Source organism: Platalea leucorodia (assembly GCF_965183815.1).
Source record: "Platalea leucorodia genome assembly, chromosome: 6".
NCBI lineage: Eukaryota > Metazoa > Chordata > Aves > Pelecaniformes > Threskiornithidae > Platalea > Platalea leucorodia.
Genome location: NC_138828.1, coordinates 28,526,431 through 28,539,198, shown reverse-complemented (window position 1 = coordinate 28,539,198; position 12,768 = coordinate 28,526,431). Strand labels below are relative to the sequence as shown.

Genomic DNA, 12,768 nt, shown 5'->3' with positions numbered 1-12,768 from the left:
AATGTATTACATTTTAAAGACTTTCATGGTATGGGTGATTGTACTTGGAATACCTAAATAGTTGGTTTATTTCATAGGCAAATGAGTTCTTATCCCAGTTTATCCTTTTGTGTCCTCCCACCTACATTTCTAGGTGTCTGTAAAATATAGCAGAATAAAGCCTTAGAGTGTGATGATGATATATTACAGGTACACTGGTAGCAGGGTTTAGAAGTTTCCAGTCCAAGAAATTTGTGATGATTTAAATTACATGGTTGCATTTTAAGCCAGACCTATGAAGTAATCTTGCTCAAAATAAGTAATGGTTTCAAAATAAGCTTTTGCAGTTTTAAGAGTGGGAGATTTTAACATTATTAGCAACTCTGTAAAAGATACTAAAGCAGAGCTGAGTTGTCACAACAGAAATCATGATGAGGCACATGGTGGCACTTGGAACCGCTGTCTTCAGCCACCCATTTGTGCCCTTTAGTTGCTTTCTCCCTTGTGCTGGCCTACTGGTGCCGTTGCTGGGCAGTGAACCAGAACTGGAGGCTTCTCCACCTGAGAGTGACTTTTTAAACTAGGTTATTTTTAAGCCAGATCAGTTCTCAGATTGTTTTTGTGGCTGGACAGTTGTGCTAAAACAACACAGGAGTATCCTAAAGGCAGAAATTTGTAGTATTGTTGGCAATGAAAATAAAGAAATCTATGCAAACTCATAAGGCTGGTAAGAGTCGAACCAACCCCACCTCCAGAGGATTCATAGTGATGTACTTCATGATTCCTAAACTTCTGTGTCTCTAGCATATTTTTTTAATCTCTTTTTCTGTGTTCTTTCTGAACACGTGCATCCTTTATGTATGTAACCAGTGACTGGAAAAGGGGGAGCTTTTGCAGTAGAAGTTTGTTTTCCAAAAAACATTCCAAAGACTCCAAAGTAGCATTACTGGAATGACTAATTCAGTCTTTTTCTCTCATCTGCCCATGCTTGGAATTTTTGCATTGGCATGCCCCTTCCAGATAGATTTGCTTTTTTTTCTTCTCCTATCTGTGTACATGGTATTTGTTAGAGGTCTGTCTTTGCACTCTCATTCTGTGCCCATCTTCTTTTACTTTGGCTCTCAGTGTTACAGTGCATATCTTCTCGTCATCCTGACTTTTTTTTTCTCTTACTTGCATGTTACTTATTTTAAGTTGTTTTTTCTCCTTCACAATAATGCAGTTGTTCTGTCTTATTCCTCAGTAGCTCTCCCAGGCCTGAGAAAAGACATAGTCTCCTTGGCTGTAGTCTGGTTTTGCACAGAGAATGGTTTTCTTCTGTCCTCCTTATCAAGTGCATCCGGCAGCCTTCATAAAAGATGGGACTATGAATCACTTGAGTTAGTCCTGTGTTTTAGCAGTACAGAGAAATGTAGAAATATAGCATTGTACCTACTTGGTTGCACTTGGGTTGATTGTGACTACTTATATTGTGGAGAAACTTGATTGGAATTGTAGGAGCATTAATGCAGTAGATAAAGTGAAATAATGTCAGTCGCTTCTTGCACTAACCTCTGTATGAAAGTTTGGCTTCTCAAGAATGTTGTGATATGGTTTTGCTCTGGTTTTGTTTTTACTTCCACTGTTTGAATAGATACTCTTCACCTTGATTCTGCTGTTTTTTCTTAAGTGAAATTGAAGTGGTCCTCTTGGGTTCGTTTGCTAACCCTTTTTGAAAAAGCCATGAAACTAACAGCGTTTTTAGCTTATCGTTAAAATAACATAAAGGTTGATGTAGTTGATTTAAGTTGTGGATGGGGGAATTATTAATTACCATGATGGCTTCAGATTATGCATAACATACAACACTTCTGTAGTGCTTTACAGTGTTAAAATAACGCTAATGGTGCCACAGTGCTTCTACAGGGGAAAAAAATCTCAAACTCTCAAGAGTCTGAAAAATTTTGAAGACTTTTGAAGAATAAGGATATTTTCTTGTTATAGCAATCCATTGGATTGCTAAGAGATAAACAGTGGTCACTTGCATTTAGTTAGGATGTCTCTGCCAGACTACGAGCATATTTAAAACCCTTGCTAACCCTGCCTGTGACAAGAGAAACTTAAGATTTCTTTGAGGTGCTGTGATTGCATCAATAATGAGTAATGTAGGAAATTAATTATAAGCCATTGCTGCATGCTTTACTCTGTTTCAAAATGGTATATGTATGTGTTGCTTTCGTGTATTGTTCCCATATGTTTAGAGTAGGTGTTGTAAAAAACAACAAAAAAACCCACTACCAAAAAACCTTCTAGATTATGGTTTGAAGGTCACCAGATCTTAATAGTGGATAGTGTATTTAGGTGCTTAAATATGGGTCTATGAGCCTGAATTTAGGCACTAATTTAAAAATAAGACTAAGGAAGTTTTTGTGTTTACCTAGCTTAAATTTCACTGACCGTGTTGCTGAGGTATATGTTTGTACTCTTGCATGTACTCTCGCAGCAGTATATTTCATTAATTTCTGACAGCGTTCAGAATTCTGTGAATTATTCCTGTCTTAAAAAGGGCAGGTGTGCCAAGCAAAAGTTTATTATTAATGTTTCCATAACACAATTTGAATTTATCTGGGAAGGAACTCATTTATCTCAATATATAAACTTCTGAAAGTATTCCAGTGGACAAACTGATATTAAATACATATATAGAAGGTCTGTGTGTGTGTAACTTCCTGATATACATGCACATACACACACACACACATATATATATAAAATGTCCTGCTAACTTCCATGTGCTACTAATACTTTGCTGAACTAGCCCACTAAAAACTGCTTCTGCTGTACTGCTTATATAGTTCATATATGAACTATAGTTCTATAGTCTAGGATTGTGGAGTTTAACTTTTTGCATGTTGGGTTTTTCTTTAGAACAGCTAATTTCTCTCACTTTTAATGCAATGATTTGTGACTTCCGTTTCTCATCTTTCTAGTCTGTCTGACTCTTATGTTTGTGCTTTCCACTTCACAGGCATGCAGTATGGTGGATATGTTAATAATCAAGCTAGCTCTGCACCAGCTCCCTTGTCATCAAGTTCAGATGATGAGGAAGAGGATGAGGAGGATGAGGAAGCAGGTTGGCTTTAGCTTTACCCCAGTATCTCGTTCTCTTCCTACTCAAGTTTTGTTCCGTATTTCCATCCCCTGAACCTTTTTTTTTTTCTTTAAGACAAAATGTCACTCACTTGTCATGTATCAAGTTAACTAGAAATTTCCCAGCTGTTGTTAGTATAGTAAACAAAAAGGAGTTCAGTAGTGGTCAGCAAATGGGGGGTTTTCTGTCACATTAGTATCAGATGTTTTATGTGTCTAACAAGTAATATTCACAACTTGCAAGACTCCCATATTTTTAATATTTTGATTTGCAGTAGGTTTTAAACTCTTAATGAAGATAACTAGCTCTGGAACTTAGACTGATAATTGCTTATGTTAAGCAACTAGATGCTATTGATATTGTTACATTAAACAGTGTTTACCTTGTTTCTCATTTTATGTATAGGGAACTCTTACAATTAAGGTAGTAAAGTAAATATTGAAAGGTAATAAGTGTGCTTTTTAAGGCAGTAAATTAATCTGTGCTGCTTTTTTTTTCTCCTTCTAAGGTATGTCTCTATGCTTGGGCACATAGGTTCGGTTTTAACCTGCTTGCTTTGTATGGAACTTTAAAAGTTTGTTTACTTTTTTTTTTTAAGCAGCAGTTTGTCCTGATTGATTGAAATGTTAACAGTTAACAGTTGCAGCCTTTGACTCCTTACTGTGTTCCCTAAACCAACCAGAGACAAAGTTTTCATACTCCCTACCATCTTTCTCTCAAGTACTGTACTTAGCTAAAGCCTGTACCCTTTGAGCGATCATTGTATTTAAATTTAATCTTATGCAAAAGAGTGAAAGGGCACCCAGGTTCAATATGTAGGCTACCCGATTAATAAACATCCTGTTTTATGCCCTGTCACCAGGAGTTAATGTAAATCCTAAACAGATTCTGTAGACAGGTTTCTAGATCAGGCTATGCGAGTGATTTTATGAAGAATAGGCGTTAGACATGGCGGTGGGTTGACCTTGGCTGGACTCCAGGTGCCCACCAAGGCCACTCTATCACTCTGCCTCCTCAGCTGGACACGGGAGAGGAAATATAACGAAAGGCTCATGGGTTGAGATAAAGACAGGGAGAGATCGCTCACCAATTACCGTCACAGGCAAAACAGACTCAACTTGGGGAAATTAGTTTAATTTATTACCAATCAAATCAGAGTAGGATAATAAGAAATAAAACCAAATTTTAAAATGCCTTCCCCCCATTCCTCCCTTCTTCCCAGGCTTAACTTCACTCTGGATTTCTCTACCTCTTCCCCCTGAGCAGCACAGGGGGATGGGGGTTGTGGTCAGTTCATCACACGTTGTCTCTGCTGCTCCTTCCTCCTCAGGGCGAGGACTCCTCACACTCTTCCCCTGCTCCAGCGTGGGGTCCCTCCCACTGCAGACAGTCCTTCATGGACTTCTCCAGCGTGAATCCTTCCCACGAGCTGCAGTTCTTCACGAACTGCTCCAGCGTGGGTCCCTTCCATGGGGTGCAGTCCTTCAGGAGCAGACTGCTCCAGCATGGGTTCCCCACGGGGTCACAAGCCCTGCCAGCAAACCTGCTCCAGCCTGGGCTGCTCTCTCCATGGGCCCACAGGTCCTGCCAGGAGCCTGCTGCAGCGCGGGCTTCCCACGGGCTCAAGCCTCCTTCGGGCACCTACCTGCTCCATGGGCTGCAGGGCCCAGTGTTAACCTCCACAGGCTGCAGGGGGACAGCCTGCCTCGCCATGGTCTTCACCAGGGGCTGCAGGGGAATCTGCTCCAGTACCTGGGGCACCTCCTCCCTCTCCTCTTTCGCTGACCTTGGTGTCTGCAGGGTTGTTCCTCTTGCATATTCTCACTCCTGTCTTCTGACTGCTGCTAGCATTGCACAGATTTTTCCCCATCTTAAATATGTTATCCCAGATGCACTACCACTGTCGCTGCTGGGCTCGGCCTTGGCCAGCGGCGGGTCTGTCTTGGAGCCGGCTGGCATTGGCTCTATTGGACATAGGGGAAGCTTCCAGCAGCTTCTCACAGAAGCCACCCCTGTAGTCCCACCGCCACCAAAACCTTGCCACGCAAACCCAATACAGACATCTGGTTGCTTGTGTTTGTATAGCTTCTCAGTTTTTTTGTCGTTCTTACAAGTTACATTTTTAACTATGTTGCCAAAGAGTTCTTGAAAACTCTGAAAGCAAAAGTGATATTGGTAAAATAATTACTTAACTGTAAAAACATAAGTATTACTTCTGTCTAAGCAGTGTTTTCTAATATTTTTTTCTTTATAGAACATTTTTTTTTTCTGTCTTCCTAATATGTTCTCTGGTCTGGTGTTTATTCTGAAGTAAACTTTGACAGCTATTGTAATTTAAGCATAGGAAAACTGTTGTTTAATTTTGTGGAAGTTCTCGTGTTTTTATTCGTGGAGAATCTGTGAGAATTCCATGACACATGTGACCAGCTTAGAGTTTGAAGCTACTTTTGGTCTGCAGGAAACTGTACAACTCATTGGTTTTGAGTCAACTGTTTTCCAGTAGAGAGTAGAACAGGGGTCATCGTAATTCTTGTAGGCTTTGGGACTCTGCCAGTTGTCAAGAACAAGTTACAAAATAATGAAAGTTCTTTAGATGCAAAGACCTTAAGTGAAAGGTCTTCAGTAAGTATATGGGATACTCAGTAATAGGATTCACTTTCTTATTTTAAGTTAGGCAGACCTTGTTTGTGTTTCAAAATATCTGAGATTATCCTTTCTGACTAGAACTTTTTTGTATGTCAAAAGTGATGCATAGATTTTTTTTTGTAGTAGTAGTAGTAGAAGTACAACTAAGTTGCATTATTTTTACTTACAGCATGCTTTTAAAATATATTCTTTCACCTATTTGTCAAATTGGTTTCTCTTAACTTTTCCAGGAGAGCTTGGGAAGTATATAATATTTTTTCTTTGCAACTCACTGTATCATTATTATCTTCCTAGTGAAAAGAGCTAACTCATTTTATATGGAATTATATTATAGATGGATAAAATTTTATGAATACAATTTACTGTGGGAAAAACTCTGTGAAGAGTGATATAGTGGTTAAATGAGAAAGCTTGAACTAGTGTCTTGTATGTTGACAACTATGCTTGTATCCTCTTGGTGTTTTTTGAAATGCAGAACTAGCTTCTGGTCAGACAAGAAAAACTTCTTGAAAATTCTTAAATCTTGATCTTGTTGACCTAATAAAAGTATATTTTGGCTTTTCTGTAGTAGAACTTACAAAACCTTTTGAAAGCTGTGTTTCTGCTCAGGGAACAAAATAATGAATCCTGTTTCCTTCAGTTTCTAGAATAGAAAGAAAGATAAAATTTGGTGGGAAAAGAAATCTTGCAGTTATGTTCTTTTATGAACTTCAGGGGGGAAAAAAAGGGAAATTTACAGTGAAGAACAATCTGAAAACTAACATTGTATGAGTTTCACAGTGTTAATATATTATTTAAAATAAAATCTATTGTTAATGTTACTTTTTTGGAATAGTTCTTCTATTTCTTAGCTGAATGCTTTAAAGGCAAAATGCTCAAAAATAATCTATACAGTCACGATGTTGCCATGGTATTGATGTGTCCCAAATGTCAGTGATGTTATATTTCCATATGCAGGAGTCTCTTTACTTGGAAATCTCAATTGAAGGGGGATCAAATCTCCAATATTCCACGACTGAAGTTCTCCCTTGAAATACTTTCAGCTTCACAATGGGATGTGTGGTCACGGTTGATCCTTCTGAGTAGAATAGTATCCGTGAATCTCTCTTGTTCTGCCACAAAAGTTATATAGAAGATTGTCTTTTTTGAATTCTTAAATACACTCACTCTTTTCTGTCGTGCTTCATGGCTTGGGGTGCTTTAAGGAGCAGATACATTTAATCTCCTTGGCCCTTTTCCTTTGGAAATGTATGTGAAATGGGCATTGGATGAAATGTTTTAAAACATTTGTTTGCGATGTTTTACAGTAAGATATTCAAGGTATATGCATAGGGTGAACTAAAAATTAAGCATTAGATGTCTCTTCAGTACTAACAACTGTGTATGTGCCCATGTGCTTTTTTACTTTTGCTAGTTAACTTTTGTTACTTACTTTTAACATAGTTACTTTTTACATGTTTTATTCTGACTGAAGCTGAGGCCTCTTGTCAATGTTCAATGGATAATAGAAGCTTTACATTGAAAATAAAGCAAGCTCTGAATTACAACAGCACAGAAAGGAGGAAAGAATTCAATACTTGTCAGTTTTGCTTGAAGGTGGGGAGGGTGCATAACCACTCTGAAAACAGTTTGCATTTATGAAGGAAGTCACAATAGAGACTATTTTAAAGATGTACATAGCTTCAGCTGATGTAGTCTAGAAAGAACTTTTAGTTTAACAGAAAAATATTTTTTTTATTTGAAGAACCAACTTTTTTCATTGTTTTTGTCCTTTTCCCATTGATCTCTCTCTTGCTATTTGTTGGGCATGTGCTTGTTTGTTTGTTTTTTAATACCAAGTTGATTGTTTATCTCTTCCTCCCTCTCCTCTTTGCAGTGGTAATAGCTTTCAAGTCCTAGGGCTGAAGTGGTGTTTTTTCCCAGGATCTTTCTTGACAGTTTCTTACAAAGTTTTTAGAAAAAATTCTCAGTCTCTTATTTCTCAAAAATTTGCCATTTCTGAAGCACCTAACTTTAAATTATTTTCCTCCCCCAGCAATTGATAGTTCCTCTACTACAAGCAGTGCCTCTCCTGTTCTGAACAATTATGATGCCCTGGAAGGAGGTGGCTATCCAGGTAAGCAGTTTATTGCATGTTAATTCTGAATTGTTTGAAGACTTAAATGTTTACTGTTTATGATTTTTTTCTATTTCTGGTGGTGTTTATTGTTAATTAACAAGTAGGTGAAAGGAAATGCCTATGAAGGGAGTGCAAGCAATCATCAGAGAGAACATACCTCGCTTTTTTAATTGCTTTTCACAGTTTTAACACTGAAGTTGGAGTAACCATTTAATAAAATTTCCCTGTACCATAAGTCATACTTTCCATGGTAATATTGAGGGTAGTGCTGAATATATGCTCTGTGTGAAAGCAGGCATCTTTCTCCAGGTTATACAGTATGCCTGGTTGTGTTGACATTAGTAGCTGATAATAGTTGATGCGCCACTGAAGTTTTGAGAGACCAACAATATCAGCTTGTAGAGATGTTTGGATAAGGTTATTTTCTTCTATTTTTCTTCATTTAGAGAAAATGGCTGCTATTGTGCTTATTTTTATCTCTAAAAATAGCAGGAGTGTCAGGTTTGTTCTAAATGAACCTTCTAGCAGACTCCCTCAGTCTTGAAATCTGTAGAGCTGTCATATTGAGAGCAGGTGGAAAAGATGCTGTTCAATGTTGGTATGTTAGCCAGTATTTTAAATGATAATGGGATTAATTTGGGTGGCCTCCCTCCGGCTTTTTTGCATTGCTCTAGCCTCGGAGAACGTCACCATAGTTTGCTTAGCTTGATGGGTTCCTGTGTAAAGTGCAGTCTCTGTCAAGTAAAAAGCCAATATTGCTATTGGCGTAGGTCCTAGCTCATGCAGTAAGGGTAGCAGAGGCATGGTTGCAGGATTAGGAATTCTAATTTCTCAGCTAATAACTAACCATTTTGGTTCTGCCGAAGGCATATTCTAAAAACAACTTGTTCCTTCTGTTTTCTTTAAAGAGTAACAGGATCAACTTTAAATTTCTTTGATTTGTTGCTATTTTTTTTTTCTTCTGGAGTGCTCATGCCAATTGTAGTTTCTTGGCAGTTGGTTTCTTGAGTGGTTGATTTCTTCACCTGTCACTTTTCCTGGTGGATTTTACCAAGCTTAAATTCTTCTGAAACTTAGCTCACATTTGTAGACATTTCTAAAGAGTAGTTTCATCTCCTATAAAAATAGTGGGACTAAACTGTGCTGCAGGGATATACAGGAGGGACTTGCATTACTTTAAGAAAAGTTTTGTGTCTACATTTAAAGAATAGTTCTGTCGCCTTAGCCTTATGTTTTAACAGTACTCCTAAGTGGTAGAGGAGAGACTAAGCATGAATGGTCTCTTTTTGCGGTTTATATCAAGTGCAAATCTTGGAATAAAATGTGGTTCTAAGGGGTTTTTATTTCATTTTTTTATTCAGTTGAAATACTTTTTTAAAGTTGCAATTTTTCTTCTAAAATAGCATTTTGTTAGTAGTTACACAAGTCTATGGTCATCTTCCCATATATACCCCCTTTATCAGCATAACTGCAGTAATCTTCCTTGCTAATTTGTCTGGTGAGTGCAGATAAACAACTTGATGGATAATGCAAAATCTTATAAATGGAAGTGGTGTTTGTTAAGCATTTAGGAATTTACTTTTAAATTAAGAAAGAAATAGTAAGTATATTTAATACCTGTGGTATTTCTTTTGTACTTCTAGAGACACGTTCTGTGACCAGCAGCCCAGTTCCTGCTCCATCAGTCCACCAGACATCAAAAGCTTCTAAGCCCTTTGGTTATGGATATCCAACACTGCAGCCTGGCTACCAAAATGCAGCGCCACCTGCTCCTGTGCAGCCCAGTAATCCAGGACACCATCCTGGGTTTCAGCACTATCCACAGGTTTGTATTTTTAATTTAAAGTTACTTCATGAAGTAACTTCACGGGAAAAGTCTTTTCTGCATGATGTATTTCTTTTTTTACATATTTTCATATTTTATTTTTGTAATTTCTGAGACAATAAATGTTAAGTATAATATTGATGTCATAGCTCTGGATCTTAACTTCTTATTAGAAGGCTTTTGAATTAAGATTTTAAGTGTATCTCCAAATAGCTAGGCTTAACAAGTTTGCTTCACCAGTTATAAGCAGCATCCACAGTTTTAAGGTTTGGTGTTTCAAAGAGCTGTACTTTATTGATAGAAAACCATGAAGAAGAATAATGAAGTACTTGATCAGCAAATACACATTTGATCAGAGCACTACTATGGGCAATGATCTCGATCATTAAATCACTTCACGAGCAAGGGATGGCACAGGCTCCAGATGAAGGAGCTCTGTGGAGCCTGTGCTGGGTGTGTGGCGGAGCAGGCTGCCTGCATCTGCTCTGTTTTCCTGGTAAAGAGAGCGCCAAGCACCCAAGAAGTTGTATACAATCACCTGGCTCCCGTTGCGCATGTGAGTCACCCAAGAGCAGTGAAATGTGAAGAAGAGGCAGGCGCTGAGGCAAAATACAAATGCTGAAGAAGTGCAGAGAAGTGTGTGTGTGAAGGGGTGTGGAAAATGTACTGATTTACAAATCCCCTCTCTGAAATAAGGCCCAGCTGGCAAATGTATTGAAGCTGCTGTTGTAGGTGATCAAAATTCCTTACTGATCTGAGTGTAGTATCGTAAGTTAGCATATAACATCCAGGAATGCTTTCACTGTTATGGAGGTAATGTAAAATGTGACCTGGAGGAAATCTTTGTTGTTGTTGGGTTTTTTGTTTGTTTGTTTTTGTTTTTTTTTTAACTTGGAAGACTTAGCTTCATCTTCACTATAATGAGAGATGGAGTTAAACTCTTTTCAGGAGTACACAGTAAAAGAACAAAACCCAAGAATTATAAGTTGCAGTAATTGAAATTCTGGTTGGACATATAAGGAGAAAATTCTTCAGAATGGGAGTGGGGAAGCACTAGAACAGATTGTGCTGTGAAATCTTCAGTCCTTCAAAACTCAGCTGGACAAGGCTCTGAGCAACCTGATCTAACTTTGAAGTTAGCCTTGCTTGAGTAGGGGGTTGGACTACCAGAACTCAAAGGTGCCTTCCAACCTAACCTTTTCACCTCTTCTGTGGTGTTTTGTTTTAATTTAAAAATAAATATATAACAACAGTTTCTGTAACTTGGAAACATTGTAACATCTTTGAAGAGTGAAAAAATTGTCAGCCTTTCTAGTAACTCGTTTTCTTACACCTGGAAAGCTTGAAGGATTATGTGCGACTTCCAGTGTTGATTTGTATCATGAATTTGAATTTTGTCCAATGATAGATATTTGGAAGGTATGTCACATTTGTCTTAGCGTTTTTAAATTTGTACCATACAACTCTTGTTTGTTTTGGTTTGTTACTAACTACTGCTGTATCTTTTTTTAATACATGTCTGGAAGAATTGGGATTACAAGACAATTTAAGGTGGTTATTTAAGCGTGATTGTGTGTTTACTCATTTGCAATGCTCTTACTTTTTTCAGCAATATCCAGGTGTGAACCAGCTGACCTCTTCCTTAGGAGGATTAAGTCTACAGCATTCTCAGCAGCCAGAAAGCTTGAGACCAGTAAACCTTACACAAGATAAAAATATTTTGCCTGTATCTTCAGTTCCAGCACCTGTGCCTAACTTGAATTCTGATCTTAGGAAACTAAACTGCAGTCCAGAGTAAGTGTACTGTGACTAGAACAGCATCTTACATTTTTCAGTGACTAATAATTATTTAAAGTGTCAAAAAATGTCTAAACTGACTCCTGGCTTTAAATCTTTATGACGAGCTAATATAACCCATTTCACTTGAAAATAAGTTTATGCTCTGCATCTTTACACAAATGTTGAAACTGTCCTGCCATCAGAATATATTATATGCAGTGTGAGTGTAGCTCACTTATTAAAAGATTAAGAAACCTGCTTAATCTTTGCCTTGTTTTATCCATCTAAAAAGAAGTATTAATAAACACCTTAATGTTATCCAGTACATTTCATAGAATATTTTTGTAATATTGCATAGCATTTTTTTCCAGACAATTATGATGATCATGCCCAAATACACTGAATAAACTGTGAGTATATTTTATTATGGTAATCCCACAATCATGATGTATCCTTTCACCTCTAATTAACATTAAGCAGTATTATCTACTATCCCAAGTCGAGTGCAGCTAGGTACAAGAGAAATTGCTGTTCTCTAAAGATCTTAATTCTAATTCCAAAAGAAATTTTATTCTTTGCCCCAAATTAACTCGGCATATTGCCCTAGTGACAATGCATGGTCCCACCAGAAATCGGAAAACTGGGGGTCTGGAAATCATTCTTAGATGTGGAACACTTTGGACAGCACTATGTGTGCATTGGGGTTTTTTAGTGCCTTTGATTTAACTTGAAGTCCATTCTCCACTTTACGTACACAAAAGAAAAGATTTTGACTCTCAGTATTTGAGATCCATTTCTGCTGTTTTCTTATATAAATATTACTTTCTGATAACTAGTAAATACTGTGTTCCTTCTTTAGTTCCTTCACCCAGAAAATCTTTACAATGAATAAAAATACATCACTTTACATTGAGCGTTGTACCTAAAGCAGTCTTATGTCTTTATTGCAAGTTTGTTTTGGTATACTTGCATTGCTGAACTACTAAATTGGGGAGCGGGGGAGTATTTTTTTGTTTCTTTAGGAGGCTTTTTAATCTCCTTGCATTAATTTTGTTTATTAAATCAGCTTTGTAAAACAGAGGATTTCTTAAATTTCAAAATTCTTTAAAATCAGGTGTTAACACAATATTTTTAACATCTTTTAAAATTTCATTTTCAACATAATGTTTTTATTTCCTTTCAGCTCATTTCGATGTACATTAACAAATATTCCACAAACACAGGCTTTGTTAAACAAAGCTAAGCTTCCTTTGGGTTTGTTGCTACATCCCTTCAGAGACCTAACGGTAA

General features: G+C 37.4%; 1 protein-coding gene across 5 annotated transcripts in view; it reads left to right on the top strand.

Annotated features, from left to right (window-relative positions):
- SEC24B (SEC24 homolog B, COPII coat complex component) overlaps positions 1-12,768 on the top strand; it is a 47,457-nt gene that overhangs the window by 15,591 nt on the left and 19,098 nt on the right. For 4 of the 5 annotated variants that reach the window (XM_082315655.1, XM_082315651.1, XM_082315653.1 and 1 more), the window contains 5 exons: positions 2,987-3,091; positions 7,791-7,871; positions 9,518-9,699; positions 11,309-11,493; positions 12,662-12,764. In XM_082315655.1, coding sequence (XP_082171781.1) covers positions 2,987-3,091; positions 7,791-7,871; positions 9,518-9,699; positions 11,309-11,493; positions 12,662-12,764 — 656 coding nt within the window. The remainder of the gene's footprint in view (positions 1-2,986; positions 3,092-7,790; positions 7,872-9,517; positions 9,700-11,308; positions 11,494-12,661; positions 12,765-12,768) is intronic. The other variant, XM_082315652.1, reaches the window with a different exon arrangement.